Source organism: Ursus maritimus, unplaced genomic scaffold (genome assembly GCF_017311325.1).
Source record: "Ursus maritimus isolate PB19 unplaced genomic scaffold, ASM1731132v1 scaffold_5, whole genome shotgun sequence".
Lineage (NCBI taxonomy): Eukaryota > Metazoa > Chordata > Mammalia > Carnivora > Ursidae > Ursus > Ursus maritimus.
The window spans coordinates 56990010-57014731 of NW_024426663.1; the positions used below are offsets into that span (position 1 = coordinate 56990010).

A 24722-nucleotide genomic window follows, 5' to 3' on the forward strand; every position below is an offset into this window, starting at 1 on the left:
ATGGCTAACAGACACATGAAAAAATGTTCAAAATCATTAGCCATCAGGGAAATTCAAATCAAAACCACACTAAGATACCACCTTACGCCAGTTAGAATGGCAAAAATTGACAAGGCAGGAAACAGCAACTGCTGGAGAGGATGTGGAGAAAGGGGATCCCTCCTACATTGTTGGTGGGAATGCAAGTTGGTACAGCCACTCTGGAAAACAGTGTGGAGGTCCCTTAAAAAGTTAAAAATTGAGCTACCCTATGACCCAGCCATTGCACTACTGGGTATTTACCCCAAAGATACAGACGTAGTGAAGAGAAGGGCCATATGCACCCCAATGTTCATAGCAGCATTGTCGACAACAGCTAAATCGTGGAAGGAACCGAGATGCCCTTCAACAGATGACTGGATTAAGAAGATGTGGTCCATATATACAATGGAATATTACTCAGCTATCAGAAAGAACGAGTTCTCAACATTTGCTGCAACATGGACAGCACTGGAGGAGATAATGCTAAGTGAAATAAGTCAAGCAGAGAAAGACAATTATCATATGATTTCTCTCATCTATGGGACATAAGAATTAGGAAGATCGGTAGGGGAAGAAAGGGATAAAGAAAGGGGGGTAATGAGAAGGGGGAATGAAGCATGAGAGACTATGGACTATGAGAAACTAACTGAGGGCTTCAGAGGGGAGAGGGTGGGGGAATGGGATAGACTGGTGATGGGTAGTAAGGAGGGCACGTATTGCATGGTGCACTGGGTGTTATACGCAATCATCGAACTTTACATCAGAAACCAGGGATGTACTGTATGGTGACTAACATAATATAATAAAAAAACATTAAAAAAATAATAATAAATAAATTCAATTTAGTTAACCAACAGAGTATTATTAGCTTCAGAGGTAGAATTTAGCGATCCATCAGTTGCATATAACACCCGCTGCTTGTTTTATCATGTGCCCTCCTTAATGCCCATCACCCAGTTACCCCATCTTCCCCTCTACCCACCCTCCAGCCATCCTGTTTGTTTCCTGTAGTTAAGAGTTTCTTATAGTTTGCCTCCCTGTTTTTATCTTGTTTTATTTTTCCTTCCCTTCCCCTAGGTTCATCTGTTTCTTAAATTCCACATATAAGTGAAATCATATGGTATTTGTCTTTGTCTGACTTATTTCACTTAGAATAATACCCTGTATGTCCTCCTGACTTGAAAACCTGTATACTCATTTACTATACTAGAGAATCTGTTGGGTGTTCAAACCATATACCAGCCCACCCTTTATTTCCCCAAGTTAGTTGAGAGTCAGCCCCAATTAAGCCTCTAGTTTTCACAGTGTGCTAAGGAGAAGGGAATATCCTGCTCACCAAGAGGCAACACAGTGAGAGGAAAGACAGCAGCATTCGGGTCAGATTTACCTGTTTTGAATCTTGGCTCAACCACTTAGTAGCTATGTTATCTTAGACAAGTAAACTGCTCTGATGGACTCAACATTCACGGAACATCTATCATGTTCCAAAACATGTTCTAGACTCTATTTGTGAATAAAATGGCAACATTTCCCACCCTCAAGAAGCTTACATTCCAGGAGAGGACATGGACAATAAATAGATAAAATATATAGTAAGTCATGTCATATGGTCATAAAGAGTACTATGAAGGAAAAAGAAGTAGGATAGGATGATGGCAAACAGAGAAGGGCTATAATTTTTTTTTAAAAGACAGTCAAGGAAGGCTTCTGAGGAAGTGACATGTGAGCAAAGACTTGAATGAGTTGTGGAAGTCATTCATGTAGAGCCTGGAGAAAGAGCATTCCAAGCAAAGAAAATAGCCAGTACAAAGGTCCAGTCCATGCCTGATGTCCTAGGAGAACAGCAAGGAAGTCAGAATGGCTGGAATAGACTGAGGGAAGGAGGGAACCATAGGAAATAAAATCAGGAGGAGAATGGAGGGGCTAGAAATGTATGTCCTCATAGGACAACATAACAACTCCACTTTTACTTTGAGTGAATGGGACACTGTTGGTGGGTTTGAACATGGCAGTGCCATGATCTGACTACTTTTTCTAAGTATCCCTCCAACTGATAATATGGAAAATACATTATAGCAGACCAGGACAGATTTTTTCTTGTCCTGAGCAAGTGAAAGGGTGGAGGAAACTAAATAAGCTGGAAAAGACTAGATCCAGAGTTAGTTTTGTTAAGTTTGAAGTGACAGTTTGGCATCCAAGTGGAAATAACAACTTGGCAAGTGGATATATGAGTCAAGTTCAGGAGAAGGGTGTGCTAAACATAACTTTTGGAGTCATCAGCATATGGATGGTATCTAATGCTCTTATATAAGATCACTAAGGCAATGAGTATAAATAGATAAAAAGGAGAATTCAAAGGACGGGGCACATCTTTGGGGCGTTCCAAAATTAAGACACCAAGAAGATGAGAATAAATCCAGAAAGAATATAAAAAGTAGTCATTCAGGAAGAAAAACACACAAAAGAGCATATGAGGCTGGAAGCCAAGTGAAGAATGTGTACCAGAGAGAAGGAAGTAATCATCTATGTCAAAGCTCTTGACAAGTCATGTAGCATGAGGATTCAGAACCAACCATTGGATTTGGCAACATAAAAGTCACTTGTGACCTTGGTAAGAACAATCTCAGTGGAGAAAGTAGATGTGGGTGTGAAAGTCTTATTGAATGGAATAAGAAAGAATGCCTGGAGGGCAACTGGAAACAATGAGTGTAGACACCGCAATTGAGGAGTTTTGCTATAAAATGGAACAGAAAATTGTAATTGTAATTGGAGAGGAAAGTGGGCTCAAGAGAAATTCCTTTTTAAGACGAGAGCATAGCAGCATGTCTGTATACTGAGCATGTTTGTATACTGTAGGGAAAGGGAGAAATTGACAATGCAGGAGAAAGAAAGGAAGGTTGCAAGAGCCCTGTCCTTGAGTAGGCATAAGGGGCTGATATCTAGCACCAAAGTAGAGACGGCCTTAGACAGGAGCAAGAGCACTTCATTCACAGCAAGAAGAGGAAGTAGTCCATGAGTGCAGGCGCATGCAGATAGAAAATATGAGCATGTCCGCATGTGGTGCTTCTCTTCTGATGACTCCTATTTTCCAAGCAAAATGGGAGACAAGGTCCTCATTTGAGAGTTAGGAGGAAGGGAAAGTGTCAGAGGCTGAAGAGAGGAAAAGGTATGCAATACTTGTTGGGAGAGAGGGAGAGTAAACTGCCCAGAGGCACTGAGGACTACCGGAGGTTAGAGGTAGTTAATAGCATGTCTGGGCAGCGCGTTTGTGTTGTGCGGCCACATTTACTATGCAGAGGCAGGAACAGGGCAGCAGATTAGACTCAACTAAGGTCAGGCTTTTGTCCGGTAAGAAGGATGAAATAAGAGGAGGACAAGAGAGTTGATGATATGTACAGGGATGATTATAACTGTTGCCTATGAAGTATAAGCACTGCAAGGAGGGAGACGGGCCCCTAAAAGGAATGACACCCAGTGAAAGCGAGGTAAAATCAAAGTCTTGTGGCTCTGGTAGAATCAAAGGATCGCTGGAATTGAAGTCCCAGAGGCAGGGAGCTCAACATGTAAAAGGCGGTGGTCAGAGTGGGGAGAGGTGAAGGTGGGGTCATGAAGGAGCTGTGGTTAGGAGGAATAAGTAAGAGAATGAATGGCTGAGTTAAGAATTGAGGAGAAGGTCACTGGGAAAGACGCTGTCAAGGAAATGAGAGGGCGGAGTAATGGGAGGGTCGTCTTCCTGGATCTTGAAACCACCACCAATAGCAACAGCGATGTTGGGAGAGTGGCTGTGAGATAGGGGCTAAAATCTTCAGGGAAGTTAAGAGTGATCCAGAGATGAGTAAGTTACAAAGAGAAGGAAAAGTCGATTAGGCCTGTTTGTTTCTCTCTCTGGGTCTCAGTTTCCTCATTCTTAAGTTGGAAATGCTGGCAATCCTTCCATCATGGGATTTTTATAAGGATTAAGTGAGATGTTGCAGGCAGAACATCTGTCACCCATTGGGACTGACAGACTTTAACGTGTGGAAAATTAAATTATTTTTAAAAGGGTCCCTGTGAACTCCTGCGTGTGCGTCTCATCTACTTCCAACTAAAGTTGGGAAAGTGTGACCTGGGAGGCTTATTGAGCTCAGGGTTGACCCAATAAATCACAATCATCATAATTCCCCAGAGACATTCACCTGTGGTCCTCTCTGGTAAGCCTGGGCCTGGCCATGACCACGCCCCACCATCTGCAGCTGTCCTTACCCACGTCATCTCTGTCTTCCCGGCAGGCCCGGGTTCTGACTCTTCCAGCCATCTGCAGACACCAGGTTTGTTGCCTCCCAGCCTCAGTGTCTAATGCAGAAGGTAAAAGCAAACTACATGCTTTGGCTGCTCTGTCTGGTGGGTTCCCCCTTTCTATGGCCAGGCTTGCTGAAAGAGCCCAGGGAAGCTAAAATCTTAGGAAAAAAAAAATGGTAACTTGTGTTCTGAACTGTGCTGAGCCCAGAAACATGCAGAAGCTCCAGGACAGTGCAATCTGATGTTCCTAGCATGGGGAGCTTGCATCATGGGCTGAGTCAAGCCCTTTCCTCTTCTTTTCTGTATCTATCCATGCACTGAGCTCTAGGCAGGAGTTTCTACCAAGAGATGAGGTCATGCCTAACTAACAAGGAAGTGTCTGTCTTACTAGGAATAGGCAACAATATTCAGAGACTCCTCCTTCTCAAGAAAGAGACAAGAAAAGTGATGGAGTGGGGGCCACAGGCCCAGGACACCTGAGTTTCAGTAGCAGGACTGCCAGAGTGGAACAGGTCCCTTTTGCTGAGCCCAGTCCCTTGAGGTTCCCATCCCTGGTTCATCAGGGCTCTCAGAATATCTTAGCTAGAATACGCTCTGAGCAAGTTTTACCTAGCACTACTGTTACGCAATCCAGAGAGTGGATCCCTGGCCTCTACCCTCTACCCTCTACCCACTACTCAGAGACCACACTGGCCCTGTTCATTGCTAATTTGTCATTGCCTAGTACAGAGTAGGCCCTCAACAATGAGGGAGAGAAGGAACAGAGGGAGGGGAAGAGGGAGGGAGGTGTTAAGGGTGGAGGAGCAGAGAACACAGCTCTTCATCTCACCACCCAGCTCTGTGCCAAAACCTAGAAGACTCAAAGTATCCTCCCTGAATTTTTCTCCATGACAGTCTGCCTGAGCTAAGCAGTTGCCTTTCTACCTAGAATTTCCCTTCTTCTCCTTAAATTATATATAAAAATGAAAGGTGGGCACTCTTGTCAGAAAACATTTTCTTGGGGCGCCTGGGTGGCACAGCGGTTAAGCGTCTGCCTTCAGCTCAGGGCGTGATCCCGGCATTGTGGGATCGAGCCCCACATCAGGCTCCTCCGCTATGAGCCTGCTTCTTCCTCTCCCACTCCCCCTGCCTGTGTTCCCTCTCTCGCTGGCTGTCTCTATCTCTGTCAAATAAATAAATAAATAAATAAAATCTTTAAAAAAAAAAAAAAAGAAAGAAAAAGAAAACATTTTCTTGATCCTCTTCCTAGCAAACACTTATTGCCCTCTTTCCCTAATGCACAGTGACATTTTGACTCAGCAGTGCTGGAAGGAGACAAGAATCATTAATTCAGAAAAATAGCTAAGCTTCTACAGTTTGCCAGGCTCCCACCTATTTACTCAGGAATCCAAATCTGGAAAAGCAAATCTGCATTCCTATTTACCAACTACTATTTACCAGTTTGAAGGCTGTTGACATGGATTAACATTAAAAGTGACATTTGGCTCTAGTGTCCTTTCTGAATAGACTTATTTCAACTAAGAAATGAACAAGGAAACCTCTAAAGGAAAATATTTTTGGGGAGTAGTGGTATGAGGGTGACATGAAACATTTTTTTGTCCAACATTTTGGATCATTATCTGGAACTGAAGCAATCTGCTTGGGGGAGAGGGAAGCTGGCATGTCACTCGGAAAGGAATTGAAGGCTCTCAAAGATAATTCTGAAAGGTATGCCTAGGGAAGAGAACAGGGAACTCAGAGGCAACTCATTAAAAAGCAAAACAAAACAAAGGTCAAGGTCTAAAAATGTTTGCTCAACAGGCAAGTAATTTAAGGAGCCACGATTTGCCATACAAAAGGATGTGTGGTAAGAAAGGATCCCGTTAGATTCAAATTACATTTGATTTTTAAATTTATAATTTACAAGATCTGCCAGTACCTAAAAAGAAAGCACACCTGTGTACATTTTTTTCCAGTTTTAGCCTATCAGCCATATCTTTCCAGTAAACTTCCTGTGTAGAACAGTTACCACTCCACGTGGGTGGTAAATGAGTGAAGTGTTATTTCCAGCCTTCAGAGTTCATTTCTTTAACACCCCTCTCTCAGAACTGGGCACAATGAACTGCTGCTTTGAAAGAGTCAGGACGGGGATCAGCAGCCATCAGAATCACTTAGAGAAAAAGGTTAAAGGGCAGATCCTGGGCATCCTCTGCAGGAATTCTGACTCCGTCAGTCTGTGACAGGCCCTGGCTATCTATAGTTCTGGCATATGCACACACGGTGACTCAGATGCAGGTAGCCCACGGAGCCCACCCTGACCAATCCCCTCTTAGAAAAGAGGCCCTCTAGGTTGCTGTGCCTTCTGGACACAGCACAGCCCTGGTTCCAATGCTCTCCGTAAACTCACACTTGGTGGACAGTCACTGATCCATGCTGCTATAGTGGGCAAGCCGATCTGTGGGGCTCTGGGTGACACACCCCTGATTTCTCTTTATTCTGTTAGAACGATTACAGGAAGTTATCTATGCAATGCAAGGATTTTGTGGTGGGCGTGCTGGACCTATGCCGAGACACGGAAGAGGTGGAAGCGATTTTAAATGGTGATGTGAATTTCCAAGTCTGGTCCGACCACCACCGTCCAAGTCTGAGCCGGATCAAACTCGCCATTAAATACGAAGTCAAGAAGGTAAGCTTCCCCACCTCTCTGGGCCTTCCTGCCTTGCAGGGCAGTTGGCCTAGCTTTGTGCTCATGCATATTTTACATTCCCACAAGGTGACCTTGAAAACACCAATCACCCCACTACTCTCTAGACAGAGAATGGCCAGCCTTGTAGGACTGCCCAGAGCTCCTCTCAGCAACCCCCTTCCTTCACACCCCAGCCCACCAAGAGAAAGGTAGCATGACTGTAATTCCATGAACAGGCTTTCATCCTGGAAAACAAAAGAGGAGACTTTCAGCCTCTAAACAACTGGCAGGAACAATGTGACCTGACATCAGCTAGGAAGCCAATTCCCCAGTTTTCATAAGAAACATATCACTCCGGTCTGTCAATAGCACTGATTGAGCTCTGTGTGCCTGGGGACTTGTTGTGTAGAAAATATTTTAGTGTGGAGGCTTTGTGGGATCCATGGTTCTGGGAAGCTTAGAGGAATTTCACTCCAAAGGCTTATGCAAGTACTTAGTAGGAAGCTCAAGGAGACTTTTCACAGGAGTAAGATTGTCCTACCTCCTCAGTCAACCTCAAGGTGTCTTTAATGGCCACAGGCACCCATAGTGGGTGGTCCGATTGAAGTCCTAAGCAGCAAAAGTCAATTATGTTTCCACTTTGGATGTACTCTGGATTCTTTAGAATCTGCTCTTACATTAGATGATGTCATCCATCCTGATGAAAACTGCAGAGCTCCAAAGATCCACGTGTTTCAATATCACTGTGCTTTGCACATAAGCAAAATGGGTGATCAGCCTTGAAGGGTTTTTATTTTTTTCCAGCTATGTCACAGGGTCAATACTGGGGGTATTTTCAATGCCCCTAAACTGCCCTCTGGACACTTGTCCTCTTGCTTATCTTAATTTGTATGGAGGGAACCATCCTTCAACAACTACATATATCTGCGGAATTCATCTAGTGGGAACTTCCAAGTTTGAAAAAATCTTCCTGCCCTCTTACTTTTAATAACAATAAAAAAAATCTAAGAAAAAATAGCTTTGTTCAAAGACTCTAGGTCCCAAAGGTAGAGTGGACCAATCATGGGAAATGTGGCCTTTGATTACCACTCAAAAGCATGGGGCTATGCAAAGAGAGGGAGCAGGCTATAGCTTCAAGTACAACCCTATTTTTTTTGGCTCAGGAAAACTCATTTTTTCACCAACCCCGAGAGCTCAATGAGGCTTTTCATCAAAGCACAGCATTCTAATCCAGAAGCTGCTGAGATGCCCATGGCCTTGGAGTTCACACAAACCCTGCTATGGAGACTGTTCAGCAGTGGTGAAGATGAGCTTGAGTTTCCAGAACTACAAGCATTTCCTTCCTTCCCTAAACTGGAGAATCCTCCTGCCTCCCAGCACAAGGAAAGAGCACAGGGTGGAAGTGAAGATGTCTCTGAAAACCCAAAGAACAGGAGATGCTTGGCATCTGTGGATTTGTATTTGCAGTTTTGGCTATTCATGAGCAATTCCAACTGCCCATAAAAAGCAAGCATTCACCATTTTTCTGAAACATAAATCCAAACCTCTTAGCAAAACTGTCAGTGAGGGCTCACCAGTCAGCTAGTCTAGCAGTCTGGCCACCACCTTATAGCTACGTGTTCCCTCTTATCGTCAACTATTAGTACAAAACAGCCCTGGTAATGAATGAGAAGAAAAAGCAAAGTACTCCACAAACGTGACGGTTCAGGGCACAATAAAAAGGTTTTATGAGGGAAATTATTTAGTGGTATTTGCCAATTAGGAGAGTCATAAAGGTCTCAGGAAATATCCATCATGAATGTCAAGTGTCTGCAGCAACCCATAGGTGGTAAGATGAAAAACCACCTGCATAAAAAGTCAGCCTTGCCCATTTTAAAGACCTCCAATGGGTAAATTCTCTCAAACCATGTATGCCATTATGTAACAGCAGACAGACACAGTTTTCCTTGACATTTATTCTATCATGAATTATGGTGAAAATACCTAATACTAAAAAGATGTATTAATATTATAATGAGATTTCATTTTTAATTTATGAACTTCAGCAGCTTCCATGGGCACAATCTAACCCTGGGTCCTTGAGTTATGAAATGACCAGCATCAAAGCCTATTTACAAATACATTGCCTTTACACCTGATATATATAATAGCTTTAAGGCTGGAATATAGAACCATAAAAAATTCCTCAGTCTCCATGATATCAAATCAAACCACTAATTCAGTAATTAAAGCAAACTAGTTGCTGCTGGCAGTTTCATGGGCTGCTACTAAGAATGACCTTAAAAAATGGTGTTTTGTTCAAATAAATTTGGAGATCTTCAGTTAAGTAGAGCCAAACAGATTTCTTTGCTTAAAGACATTACAGAGCTTTTAATATGCACTGCTACTCTAGTTAAAAGAAAAAGGGTACAATATGTATTACTTGACCACAGAACTCTTTCTCATGAACACTGATGAAACTCGTTTTCCATGTACAAGTCTTTGGGTAACTCTCATGTAGAATCGGCCTATACGATCTATGAAACGCATAGATCTAAATGAAGTGGGCGCTGCCCTGTGGTTGGTAATGAGCCCTGGATCATGTCCTTCACCCGAACGTCTGCCTCTCTTCAGGCACCACACTAATGTCTGGTCCTCTGGCTGGCTCAGTCGTTGTCAGCCTCCATTAGATCAAGACAATTATCCCACCATTGCACAAGAAACCACCAGTAAAGAGAAAAGAATCATGAAGTAGTATCAGGAAACCAGATTTTTAGCATGATTCTTTCACTTACTAACCACGTGGTCTTGGGCAAGTCTTTGAAGCTGAGTCTCATCCCCATCTGTAAAATGGGCATATAAGATTTGCTTCCATTTTCTATGAATTTTCAAATGAATTGATACGGGAGGAAATGCTCTGCAAACAGTAAAGTTCCTCTGGAGTTCCACAGGGAAGCATCATTTCTGTCATTCAATGATGTCCCCCTTCCTTGGAATGGGGGGCGGGGGGCGTCCTTTCTTTTTCCAGAGATACTCCCTAACTTTTCCTTTGTCTTCTCCCTAGAAAATGCTAGAAACTTCCCATTGGGTAAGGGCATTGTCATTATAGCCTAAAATCCTTCCAGAAAAGACAAAAGGCCTTGTGAGGATATGGTTGTTCTCCATGACTTCTGTTCTAAGAGGGTAACTCAGCCTCCCCCAAAATCCAGGCAGATGTGTCATATGAAATATAAACCATTGTGTTTGGAAGACAGTGTTGGAAAAGTGGCTCAGAAGGTGCCCTCTGAGGTTAATCCTGGTCCAACCACTTACTAATGGAGTCACTTGAGCAAGTCACTTAGCCTCTCTATGTCTCACTTGTCTCACCTATAAAGTTTGGATAATAATACTTACTTCATGGGATTATGGTAAGAATCGAATGGGATAAAGTAAGTGTGCCTCAAACGGCGTCGGGCCCATCAGCCGTGGGGATGAATGAAGCAGTACCTACGCACACTGCTCTGACTTAGCGTCCATGCTCATGTTACTTAACACACACGTGTCACCCATCTCAGTCCATCCCAGCCTTAACAGGTTACGGTCCCTTCAGAAGCCATGGCTGCCATATGAAGAAGCAAAGAGGCTTCTCTCCTCATGATGAGTCACACGTAACCTCAGAAGCAATCATACTTGTGCCTCACAGATAAAGAAACCAATCCCTCCAGCTTTGGCCGCAGCCCGCCGTGGATAAGCCTTGGTCTTCTCCTTCAGGGCCAATGTGACTAGCTGACATCTTGCTGTCTTCTCCATTTCTACCTATCGCTGGCCCCATGGAACCATGCCTAATACCTTTCTTAAAGGCACTCTTCTCTTTCTGCATATCCACTCTAAACAAATGCTTAGGGGACTTCCAGCTCCACCAACAGGGAAGACCCGATCAGTCTCAAAATCCATTTAGGCTCAGCTGGACCCAGGCCACTCTCATAAAGGGAGCCCCGTGCCTAGCAAGTGGTCATTGTTGAGTGGCTGGTCACAGAGTCCAGACACAATCCTTGGTGCTCTCTTCAACGTGACTAACTGAAGACGCATATCTGAACCCTTCACTCTCATCCCTCCCTCCCTCTCCTCTTAATTCCTTCTTCATCTCTAGGCTCGCAGGGATGTTATCTTCCTTTCTTTCCCCTACATTGTCCCTTGCTTCTTCCTGACTCCAGGTCTGCCTTATGGGGATCATATAAATCTCCTATTCACTGAAAGAACTTTGTAGACTATGTCATTCAAGCTCAAATGCCACAGGAGAACAGGACAAAGGGACCCAGAAGGTCCTATTTTGCATAGCAGAAGGCTTAACTCTACCGAGAGAGGAGATGGAGGCTGCTTTGGACACAACTAAGCAAAGATCTACTATTAAAAAAAAAAAAAAAAAAAGGAGAACACATGAATATTTTTTACAAAATTACGTTAGTCCCACTGCAGAGACCATGTCTATTATCAGGCAATATCACCAGTAAGGGGGTAGTTCAATCCGACACGTTGTTTCAGCCACTGCCTGTGAGCTCTATAGACACTGATCAGCCTGCTGGGCATCCCAAGGGGGGTGCCCTCGAAGAGCCATGGGGTGGTAGGTAAGGTGGGGTCAGGGATGCTATGACTGCAGCAGCAGCAGCAGCCTCTGCACTCCGCTAACTGAGCAAAGCAGAGTTCACAGCAGTCACTTTCAGACTTGCAGGTGGCCCCCGCTCTCTAGTGTCCTGGCCTGCGGCTTGGTTTGTGGAACCTAAGCATGGCACTGGCCATCTTTCCTCCCAACCGATGAGACTCCCCACTCTCCTAAAGGAGTAGCTCCACTCTGCTGAGCCTTCCAGACTCTGAACGGTGCCCTTTCCTGACTCTGCCAAGCTCCTAGGTGATTCCTGGCTCAGAAAGCTAGTCTCATATGAAATAAAGCCCTGGGACAGGGCCATGGGAGGGAGAAGGAATGAAAGGAGGGTTCCCTTTTTCTCCACACCATTGTACAAAGGAGAAAATATCCCCTATGGTTTTCATTCACTTACTTAGGCATCATTTAACAAACAGTCACTGTTTCCACTATACCACCAACTCTATGCTGAGCACGGGGGAGACTCAGAACATCAAGACCCAGGCCTCACTTTTGAGGGGTTCATCTAGCAAAAGAGAGAGAAGTGTGAACCACCATTACAATCTTGTCTGAACAGGACAAACAGAAATAGGAAGGGGCAGAGTGGAGGCCAAGGAAGCAGTGACCAGCTCAGTTGGGACCCCCAGGAAAAGCTTCCCAGAAGCGGAAATACTTGACATGGGGCGAAAAGGTTGAAAGGTACTGGATGGGATGTCCATGTAGCAGAGAAGCGAGGGAGGACAATTTAGGCAGAGGGAAGTGAAAGGTGAGAAGTCACAGATACCTGAGAGAGAGTGGCATGGATGGAGCTATGTTTACAGGGGAACAAGTGCTTTCCTACGGCTGTATCACTGTGGGAAAGGAGCAGACTGGAAAGCTTCTCAGAACCAAATCCTTGAGGGTGTTTCATTACACAGCCACTTGGACTTTATCCTGGCAGCACTATCCCAGGGAATTTTCTGTGATGATGCAAAATGTTCTATTTTCTGCTGTCTAACATGGTAGGTGCTAGCTTCTTATGCATGGCTAGCGAGCACTGGAAATGTGGCTAAGGTAATTACGGAACTGAATTCTTAGTATTTTTTAAATGAATTAATTCAAATATCAAAGCCGAACGTGGGCAATGGGTGCCACACTGGACAATATGGCTGTCTTTCCTCCCTCATGCCTTCCACAAGCTTTCAGTGAGTGCCTACAAAGCATGCTATGCTAATGACTGGGGACACGGTGCTGAATAAAAAGGACATGATGTCAGCTGTCATGGGAAAGACAGATGGTAATCAACACATCACACCAATCAATTGTGATGCTGGATTTGAAGTGTTATAAAAGAAAAGACCATAATATTATAATTTCTAAAGTTAGATGTCACCTAATCACGGAGGTCAATGAAGGCTTCTCTGAGGAAGTCATACTTGCTCTGAGAGCTAAAGAATAAAGATGTGGGGAGGACATTTCTACAGGAGAGAACATGTTCAAAGCATATTCAAAGGCCCTGTGGTAAGAGAAAACATAGCATATAAGAGAAACTGAAAGAAGGTGAATGTGGTGCGCTGGAAGGCACAGGGAAGACTGGGGTGTGGGATGAATGTAAAGAAGCAGGCAGGGACCAGACCATGCAGAGGCTCCTAGACCATGCTAAAGAATTTTGTTCTCATTTTTTTTTTCAAGAATAAGAGGAAGCCACTGGAGAACTTTAATCAGAAGTAGTTGTAAAGATGAGGAAAGATGCAGAGACAGCTTTTCCTCTGAGAAAGGCTGGAAGGCAAACACGGTGGGTATGGATGCAACTTGGGCAAAAGGGACATGAGATTAATAAAGACAGGTGTCATTAAGCTCCACTGACAAGCAAAGCCAAAGTTAAAGTGGCTTTTAATGAAAGAAACCTTATTTATTGCTCAACCTGTTCCCATCTTGGAAGAGAATTCACTTAGGAACCCAGGCTAATAGGACAGCTACGCCCTCCAATGGTCCCACCCAGCCAAAGGGAACTCCAGCAATGGAGGGTCCCACACCGGCAAGGAAATGCTTCCACCTAGAAGTGACAGACATTGTTTCCACTTACAACTCACCATCAACAATTAGTCACATCACCCACAACACCATGAGAGAAGCCAGGAAGTATAACCCTGCCATATGTTGAAAGGAGAGAAAAATGAAGCTGTTTGGCAAATAGCACTAATGACTACCAAAAGGATAAAAGTTGAAGGAATTCATATTAATAGCCTCAACTTCTCTATAAATAGGAAGCAGAATCACCCTCTGAGGTGGAAGGCAGCCTGAAAAAAAGTGGGGAAAAAAAAAACTGGGGAAAAATTCCGTGGGAGATGGAAGAGACAGCTGAACAGTAGAGCCAACAGCCCAGCCAAGACTGGAGATTGTAAATTCTTTGCCAACAGCCAGTGTTCTTAATAAAAATAGAAAATCTCTACCAAAAAATATAACACACCAAGTCGGTGTCCTCCATGAACCTCAATTCCATGCTGTCAACTTCATTTCAAGATTTTTTCATAGACAGGGGGCCCAGAAGTACACAGACTGTACCCATAGGTTCCTCTTGGAGAATAACGCCAAGGAGGGAGGGACAAGCTGGGGCAGGGGGCGATTCCACTCACATCACCACTCTGTTTCACACTGGCCAGGGCCTCTAACCCCAGCAGAAGTCCTTCTGCTTCTTTCTTCCAAAAATCACCACTGTGATGTGCACTGTGTGCACATTTTCCAGCCATGCAGTAAAAGAGCCCACTTTTCTCCCTGGGAAAACTCCCAGGAGAAGAAAACAGAACGTGTTGGGTCACAACACAGTGTTACGGTTGGGGACCTGCCTGCTCAAGTTCTCCAGTTAGGAAGTATGTGGCCCGCATTAAGTTGCTTGGCCTGCTGGCTGCAGCAGCCTTCCAGGTAAGGGGGGCCCTGACGCTCAACAGCCTACTGACTGAAGTCCGTGTTAAAACACACAAGGAGGCCCAGCGGCAGACGCACAGCTGGCTGCACCCTCACCCAAATGCAACGACCATGGGGAGGGACGCGTGAGAGAGGGAAGATGACCTCTGCTGGGGCTCTGTTTCATTTCCTGTCTGCACAGAGCACGGGGACAGTGAGCAAAGGGGATCTGGGGACACCAGCGCTTTCTGGAGGACGTATGAGAGTCCATTCAGACACTCACATGCTCTAAGCAGACATTCTCCCACTGCGTTTTCCTGCTGAGGCATCATTTTACCAGATGCTCAGAGTTAAGAAGATCAGAGTTGTCACAAACACAGTCTGCCCGGTCAGGCACGACCCCAAACTGCGCTGCAGGATGCCCAGTAGCTGCCAAACACTGCTGGGATCCACTGGTGTCGAAAGCATCAATCAGCGTCCTCTTTGGGGATTCCTCTCAGCACGTCATAGCCCTCGCCTGACCACACAGCACAATAATTATCAATGTCCATTAATCTCTCAGCTCAGAGTGACTATCTTTTGCATAGGAAAAGGAAGTTTTGTTTTTCTCAAGAGCAAGTCTTAAGAAGGACTAATCCAAGTATGCATGTATCCCTTTTCTGCCTGGAAAAACTCTCAGAGGAGAAAGAGAACCTGTTGGGCAGCAGTACAATGTTGTGTCTGGAATCCTGACTGTGACTGTTCAAGTCCTAAGTCCTTCCCCTACTAGATATGTGACTTCCGACAAATTATTTCATCCCTGGGCCTCAGTTTCCTTAACTCTATAATGAGCGCAAATAATACCTAATAAACAGTGTTTCTTAACACACATAACGCAGCTAGAACATAGTAAGTGCATAATAAGAGTTAGCTAATGGAAGCTGTTTGCCATGTTGGCCTTACAAGTAGAACGATCCTTAAGACTAAACCAGGATCGAGGGAAGAGTTAAGATGGCAGAGGAGTAGGGGGACCCTGAGCTTGCCTCGTCCCTCAAACATAGCTAGATCAACATCAAATCATTCTGAACAACTAGGAAATCGACCTGAGAATTAAGAAAACAATCTACACAATTGGAGGGAGAGAACATGGCAGATATGAGTTTCAGAGCCATGAACTGGGGGGAGAGAAAAGCCACAGAGCCTCAAAGAGGAGGGAACCCTTTTCGAGGAGTGAAGTCAGGGAGACAGGGAGAGAACGGGAGAGAGAGCAGCAGTGCCTAGGGTTCACACAAGGCGCTGTGGTGTGGGGATCCCCTGGGTTGCACTGGGAGAGATGGCTCCCCATCCTGGAGTACATTTGGAAGAGGGTATTTTGCCTCTCCAAGGACAAAAGGCCTGCTGGGAACCATCCAGGAGCCATCCAGCAGCAGGGGCCAGAGAAGCGCTCAGAGGGCAGATAACCTGGTGGCAGCTTTACGCTGTGCGTTACAACAGACTCCAGCCACCGTGCCTGCCCCGCGCCATGTGACTGCTTTCTTGGGACAGAACGGTGTCCGGCGCAACACTGCCAAGCTCTTCTCTAGGAGAGCAGAGTGGTCCGCACCTTGCCAGGCCCTCGAAGATTTGGAGTTTTTTTGTTTTTTTTTAATGTTTTTTTATTATATTACGTTAGTCGCCATACAGTACATCCCCGGTTTCCGATGTAAAGTTCGATGATTCATTAGTTGCGTATAACACCCAGTGCACCATGCAATACGTGCCCTCCTTACCACCCATCACTGGTCTATCCCATTCCCCCACCCCCCTCCCCTCTGAGGCCCTCAGTTTGTTTCTCATAGTCCATAGTCTCTCATGCTTCATTCCCCCTTCTCATTACCCCCCTTTCTTCCCCTACCGATCTTCCTAATTCTTATGTCCCATAGATGAGAGAAATCATATGATAATTGTCTTTCTCTGCTTGACTTATTTCACTTAGCATTATCTCCTCTAGTGCCATCCATGTTGCAGCAAATGTTGAGAATTCGTTCTTTTTGATGGCTGAGTAATATTCCATTGTATATATGGACCACATCTTCTTAATCCAGTCATCTGTTGAAGGGCATCTCGGTTCCTTCCATGCTTTGGCTATTGTGGACAATGCTGCTATGAACATTGGGGTGCATACGACCCTTCTCTTCACTACGTCTGTATCTTTGGGGTAAATACCCAGTAGTGCAATGGCTGGGTCACAGGGTAGCTCAATTTTTAACTTTTTAAGGGACCTCCACACTGTTTTCCAGAGTGTCTGTACCAACTTGCATTCCCACCAACAATGTAGGAGGGATCCCCTTTCTCCACATCTTCTCCAACAATTGTTGATTCTTAATTTGGAGTTTTAAATCCCAGCCACCAGCCAGAGACAAACACAGGAGAACTGTGGTGCCAGGCGAGTCAAAGGCCAGGCACAGACAGGTTGAAGGCAGGGATCTGATGAAAGCCTGGGACACAGGAGAGGAGACTGCTTTTCTGTGAGGGCCTCCTGAACAGAAGTGGCCGTGAGTTCCCCTCCCTGGGGATAAGAGGGTGGGGTGATGCCATCTTCCACCCTGGCCACCAGTACAGTCAGACTTCAGAGAGAAACACAGCACCTCCAGTGAAGACTAGAGTCATTTAAACCAAACCCCAGCCCCCTGCCTGGCAGGGGCATCTTTACAAGGGCAGGTCTGACTGTGAGCCAGCCCAGCAGGCCTCTCCCCCAGAACACCAACACAGGAACCCCTGCATGTACCAGGTCTGCTGATCAAAGAGTGCTCCAAAGAGTCAGCTTCTGTTCTGGTGGGATAGGATCAGGCTTGCTTGCTTGTTTGCTTTTTTTTTTTTTTTTCCTTTGGTATCAGGCTTATACTTTTATGTTTGTTGGTTGGTTTGTTTGCTTGTTTCCTTTTCTTGTTTTTTGGATCAGCCTTCTTTTTTCTTTTTTTTTTTTTCCTTCTTTCTTTCTTATTCTTTGGAATAAGGTTTATAGTTTTTGTTTGTATACTTGCTTTTTAGTCCCTTTTCCTTTTCTCTTTTCTTGGATCAGGGCTCTTTTTTTAATTTTTTTAAATTAGGCTTATCTTAACCAACAAATCAAAGCACATTTAGTTAAAGGGCCAAACACTCCCCACTGCAAGCAAAGAGGAACTCTGTATAGGAGTGACCTGTGGGAAAGAACAGCCAAAACGCAACAGCAGAGTGCCCACGGCATACACCAGAAATACTTCTTGAAGCACCAGGCCCTGGTCAGTGTAGGACCCCTTCTTAATATAGTATTACTATCAGGACCAGGAAACAGAACAAGCTTTCTTAATAGACAAAAGACAGAAACCTAGCATGATGACAAGAAGGAAGATTTCTCCCCAAAAGAAACATCAAGAAGAAATCACAGCCAGGGATTTGCTCAAAACAGATATAAGCAATATATCTGAACAAGAATTTAGAATAACAGTCATAAGAATACTGACTGGGCTTGAAATAAGCATAGTAGGCACCAGAGAAACCCTGGCTGCAAAAAGACCTAAAAACTAGTCAGGGCAAGATAAAAAATGCTATAACTGAGATCCAAAACTGACTGGATGTAATCACAATCAGGATGGAAGAAGCAGAGGATCCAATAGGTGATATAGAAGATAAAATTATGGAAAACAGTGAAGCTGAAAAAGAAGAGGGAAAGATAGATCACGAATAAAGACTTAGGGAACTCAGTGACTCCACAATATCATAATCATAATATCATAATATCCATATCATAGGAGTCCCAGAAGAAGATGAGCAGGGGAAAAGGGGCAGAAGTTTATTTGAACAAATTACAGCTGAGAACATCCCTAATCTGGGGAAGGAAACAGGCATTCAAGTCCAAGAGGCATAGAGAACTCCCTTCAAATTCAACAAAAACAAGTCAACACCAAGACGTATCACAGTGAAACTTGCAAAATATAAAGAGAGAATTCTGAAAGCATCTAGGGATAAAAGGTCCTTAACCTACAAGGGTAGACACGTAAGGTAGCAGCAGACCTGTCCACAGAAACATGGCAGGCCAGAAAAGACTGGCATGATATAGTCAATATGCTAAATGCAAAAAATATGCAGCCAAGAATACTTTATCCAGCAAGGCTGTCATTCAAAATAGGAGAGATAAAGAGTCTCCAAGACAAGCAAAAACTAAATGAGTATATGAACACTAAACCAGCTCTGCAAGAAATACTAAAGGGACCCCTTTAAGCAGGAAAGGGAGACCAAAAGCAAAAAAGACTAGAAAGCAACAGACACAATCTACAAGAACAGCAACTTTACAGGTAATACAATGGCACTAAATTCATAGCTATCAATAATTACCTTAACTATAAATGGACTCAATGCTCTAATCATATCAGGGTATCAGAAAGGATAAAAAACCAAGACCCATCGATATTCTGCTTACAAGGGACTCATTTTAGAGCCAAAGACACCTCCAGATTGAAAGTGAGGGAGTAGAGAACCATCTATCATGCTAATGGACCTCAAAAGAAAGTTGGAGTAGCCATACTTCTGTCAGAAAAACTAGATTTTAAACCAAAGACTAAGAGATGAATAAGGACACTATATCATAATAAAGGGGGGGCCTCTATCCAACAAGAAGATCAAACAACTGTAAATATTTATGCCCCCAACATGGAAGCAGCCAAATATATAAATCAATTAATAACAAACTTAAAGAAACTCATTGATAATAATACAATAATAGTAGGGGACTTTAACACCCCACTCACAACAATGGAGAGATCATCTAAGCAGAAGACCAACAAGGAAACAATGGCTTTGAATGACACAATGGACCAGATGGGACTACACAGATATATTCAGAGCATTTTATCTTAAAGCAGCAGAATACGCATTCTTTCTGAGTGCACATGGAACATTCTCCAAAACAGATCACATACTGCATCCAAAATCAGGTCTCAACCAGTACAAAAAGACTGAGATCATAACTGTGCATACTTTCAGACCACAACGCAATGAAACTTTAAGTCAAACACAAGAAAAAATTGGAAAAACCACAAATACATGGAGATTACAAAACATCTTACTAAGGACTGAATGGGTTAACCAGGAAATTAAAGAAGAAATTAAAAAATACATGGAAGCAAATGAAAATGAAAACACAACAATCCAGTCCAAAACCTTTGGGATGCAGCAAAGGGAGTCATAAGATGGAAGTACAGAGCAATACCAGTCTCTCTCAACAGGCAAGAAAAGTCTCAAATACACAACTTAACCTTACATCTAAAGGAGCTGGAAAAAGAAAAGCAAATAAAGCCTAAAACCAGCAGGAGAAGGGAAATAATTAAGATTAAGAGCAGAAATAAATGACATAGAAATCGAAAAAAACTGTAGCACAGATCAACGAAACTAGGAGCTGGTTCTTTGAAAGAATTAACAAAATTGATAAACCCTTAGCCAGACTTATCAAAAAGAAAAGACAAATGACCCAAATAAAATCATGAATGAAAGAGGAGAGATCATCAACATCACAGAAATACATTTATAAGAGAATATTACGAGCAATTATATGCCAACAAATTGGACAATCTGGAAGAAATGGATAAATTCCTGGAAACATATAAACTGGAAACTGAAACAGGAAGAAACAGACAATTTGAACAGACCCACAACCAGCAAAGAAACTGAATCAGTACTCAAAAGTCTCCCAACAAACAAGAGTCCAGGCTCACATGGCTTTCCAGCAGAATTCTACTAAACATTTAAAGAATTAACACCTATTCTTCTGAAGCTGTTTCAAAAAAATAAAAATGCAAGAAAACTTCCAAACTCATTCTATGAGGCCAGCATTACCTTGACTCCAAAACCAGACAAAGACCCCACTAAAACGGAGAATTACAGACAAATATCCCTGATGAATATGGATGCAAAACTTCTCAACAAGATATTAGCTAATGAATCCAATAGTACATTAAAAGGACTGTTCACCACAATCAACTGGAATTTATTCCTGGGCTGCCAGGGTGGTTCAATATCTGCAAATCAATCAACATGATACACCACATAAATAATAGAAAGGATAAGAACCACATGAAACTCTCAATAGATGCAGAAAAAGCATCTGACAAAATACAGCATCCTTTGTTGATAAAAAAAAACAAAAAACCTCAAAAAGTAGGGATAGAAGGAACATGCCTCAACATCATAAAGGCCATAAACGAAGGACCCACAGCTAATATCATCTAAGGTCAGGAGCACAACAGGGATGTCCACTCTCACCACTGTTGTTCAACATAGTACTAGAAGTCCTAGCCTAGCAATTAGACTACAGAAAAAAATAAAAAGCATCCAAAAAGGCAAGGAAGAAGTTAAATTTTTTTTATATATAAAAAAAATTTTTATTATGTTAGTCACCATACAGTACATCCCAAGTTTTTGATGTAAAGTTCCATGATTCATTACGTGCATATAACACCCAGTGCACCATGCAATACGTGCCCTCCTTAATACCCATCACCAGCCTATCCCGAACTTGCACTCTTTACGAACAACATGATACTCCATGTAGAAAACCAGAAAGACTCCACCAAAATTGCTAGAACTGATACATGAATTCAGCAAAGTCACAGGATATAAAATCAACATACAGAAATCTGTTGCATTTGTATACACCAATAATAAGCAGAAGAAAGACAAATCAAAGAATAAATCCCATTTACAACTGCACCAAAAACCAGAAGATACCTAGGAATAAACCTAATCAGAGGTGAAAGATCTATACACTGCAGAACACTACACTGTACATTATAGGACACTTAGGAAAGAAATTGAAGATGACACAAAGAAATGGAAAAACAGTCCATGCTCATGAATTGGAAGAATAAATATTGTTAAAATGTCTATACTACCCAAAGCACTCTACTCATCCAATGCAATCCCAATAAAAATAACACCAGCATTTCTCACAGACCCAGAACAAACAATTCTAAAATTTGTATGGAACCACAAAAAACCTGAATAGCCAAAATAATGTTGAAAAAGAAAAGCAGAGTGGGAGACATCACAATTCCAGACTTCAAGATGTATTACAAAGCTGTAATCATCAAGACAGTATGATAATGGCACACAAACAAACACGCAGATCACTGGAACAGAACAGAGAACCCAGAAATGGACCCACAACTGTATGACCAAATAATCTTCAGCACAGCAGGAAGGAATATCCAGTGGAAAAAAGACAATTTCTTCAACAAATGGTATTGGGAAAACTGGACAGGGACAGGCAAGAATGAACTGGACCACTTTCTTTCACCATACCCAAAAATAAATTCAAAATGAATGAAAGACCTAAATGTGAGCCAGGAAGCCATCAAAATCCTAGAGAACACACATAGCAACCTCTTTGACCTCAGCCGCAGCAATTTCTTACTAGACATACCTCCGACGGCAAGAGAAGAAACAAAAGCAAGAATGAACTACTTCATCAAGATAAAAAGTTTCTGCACGGCAAAGGAAATACTCAACAAAACTAAAAGGCAACCAACAGAATGAGACAAGGTATGTGCAAATGACATATCTGATAAAGGGTTAGTATCCAAAATCTATAAAGAACTTATCAAACTCAACACCCAAAAACCAAATAATCCAGTTAAGAAATAGGCAGAAGACATGAATAGACACTTTTCCAAAGAAGACATTCAGATGGCTAACAGACACATGAGAAGATGTTCAACATCACTCAGCATCAGGGAAATACAAATCAAAACCTCAAGGGTACCACGTCACACCTGTCAGAATGACTAAAATTAACAACTCAGGAAACAACAGAGGTTGATTAGGGTGTGGAGAAAGAGAACCCTTTTCCATTGTTGGTGGGAATGCAAGCTGGTACAGCTACTCTGGAGAACAGTATGGAGGTTCCTCAAAAAGTTATAAGTAGGACTACCCTACGACCCAGCAATTGCACTACTAGGTATTTATCCAAAGAACACAAAAAGGCTGATATGAAGGGGCACATGTACCGCCGATGTTCACAGCAGCACTATCAACAATAGCCAAATTATGGAAAGAGCCCAAATGTCCATCAACTAATGAATGGATAAAGAAGATGTAGTGTATATATATACAATGGGATATTACGCAGCGATCAAAAAGAATGAAATCTTGCCATTTGAAACAACATGGATAGAACTACAGGGTATTATGCTAAGCGAAATAAGTCAGTCAGAGAAAGAAAAATATATGATTTCACTCATGTGGAATTTAAGAAACAAAACAGGTGAACATAGGGGAAGGGAAGGAAAAATAAAATAAGATCAAACAGAGAGGGAGGCAACACATGAGAGACTCTTAAATAAAGAGAACAAACTGAGGGTTGCTGGAGGGGAGGTGGGGGGGGATAGGCTAAATGGGTGATGGGCATATTAAGGAGGGCGCTTGATGGGATGAGCACTGGGTATTATATGTAAGTGATGAATCGCTAAATTCTATTCCTGAACCCAATCCTACACTATATGTCTACTACCCTGAATTCAAATTAAAAACAAAAAGACTAAACCAAAATTTCTCAACCTCAGTACTAATGACATTTTCAGTCAATTTTTTGCTGGGGGCACCATCCTGTGCCTTATAGGATAGTTAGCACATCCCTGGCCTCTATCCACTAGATGCCAGTAGCACTCTCTTCCCCTTTTTTTAAAAAAAAAAAAAAAAAAAATGTCTCCAGATAGTCTCTAATGCCTCTGGGGGGAGAGTGGGGACAAAATCATCCCCTGTTGAGAATATCTGGGATAGGTTTCAGAATCTAGGCCATAACCCCTTAACTATAAATCCAGGGGGCAGGGATTATAGTTCTCCAAGGATGTATTACATCTCTCTAGACCAAATCCAAGGTTTGATCAAACTCAAACTCATTTTATCTCTCTAGAACTAAATTCTCAAACTTAGCTGCACAGTGAAACCACCTGAGAGCTTTATTAGAAAACACCAATGTCGGTGTTTCTAACCCACAAAGTTTCTAATCCAATTCTGGGTGGGAGCCCAGGAAATGTGTTTTTTAAAGGCTCTCATGATTCTACATTTTGGAAAAACTGAGCTCCTGGAAGGTGGGACCATCGCCATCCATCCATCTTAGTCTCTGAAGACAGAAAACAGTACTCGGCCTGCACATTATGTGTGCATACAGAGTATTACTCCCTGCGGAGTAAATGAACAGATGGGCATAAAGTGTAAAGTCATAGGCTTTAATCCTTCTCCAACTAACTTTTATTCCCCTGGTGATTAAAAGTACTCAGAACAGAATTCAGATGATGTTTCATGCTGGCCTGGAAGGATGAGTCTACCACCCCCATCTTTTCTATTGATGACCTGTGTCCCTCTGGGGTTGGAACTCTGCAAGAGAACTCTTACTATCTAAAGAAACCCTAACACTGGTTCGGGCCTGGCAGTCTTAGGGATGGAGCAGAGAGATGGGTGGCTGCCAGGGTGCCCCCTGGATAGTCAGGGAGAAAGCATGGGGACTTTGTCCTCCACAGGGGAGCTCAGATCACTGACTGTTCCACAGTGGATCTCAGGATTGCTCCTTCCACTTATTAGCTTGAGTTGCTGGCCCACCCCACACCCTGCCTGGCTCAGTTTTGCAAGGGAAAAGCAGAGCACCCAATGCCTCCTCTCTGCCCGGCCTCAGGCCTGCTGTGAATCATCTGACACAACTTCCTCTAAAGGGCAGATACCAGTATGCTTTCGCAAAAGAGATTTCAGATCCTCGAAGCATGGGCTGTCACAAGAGGATAGAAAACTACTGCCTTCAGTTATTTTGCTGCCTTTTGTTCAGCTCTTTCACTATATAAATATTTGCATGAAAGGATAATCCTTTAAAGCATTTTTCTTCTTCTTGGTTATCATGTTTCCTAGGATACCTGGCCTTAGCTTTTCTAACTATCCTGGCATTCATCATGTGCTGCATTTGTTAAAACAATCAGAGTCTGATTATTATTACATCCTGATTTGCAGGTTAACAAAAAGAGAGGAATTTGAGGAGCATTCAAGGGAGACACATAAATCCCCAATGCCTCCAAGAAATAGATGCAAATCAGATGCATTTACTAGCCCAAAGTGGAAAGAACAGCAAGAGCCATTTTCAAATTGTCACTTTTATCCCAGAGTCAAACAGATCTTAGAAATTATAGTCCCCCCAAGGACCTGTGACTAACTTCAGTAATTAAGCTAAAGACCAACTCTCTTTATTTCTGTACTAAACGCTCATATATGGATTCAGAGTCTTAATGAGCATTTGATCTTTCA

At 43.0% G+C, this 24722-nt stretch overlaps 1 protein-coding gene across 1 annotated transcript in view; it reads left to right on the forward strand.

The window, feature by feature from the left end:
* The window catches only part of TRPC7 (transient receptor potential cation channel subfamily C member 7), a 139573-nt gene that overhangs the window by 38380 nt on the left and 76471 nt on the right, over positions 1-24722 (forward strand). The window contains exon 2 of the mRNA XM_008691582.2: positions 6782-6964. Coding sequence (XP_008689804.1) covers positions 6782-6964 — 183 coding nt within the window. The remainder of the gene's footprint in view (positions 1-6781; positions 6965-24722) is intronic.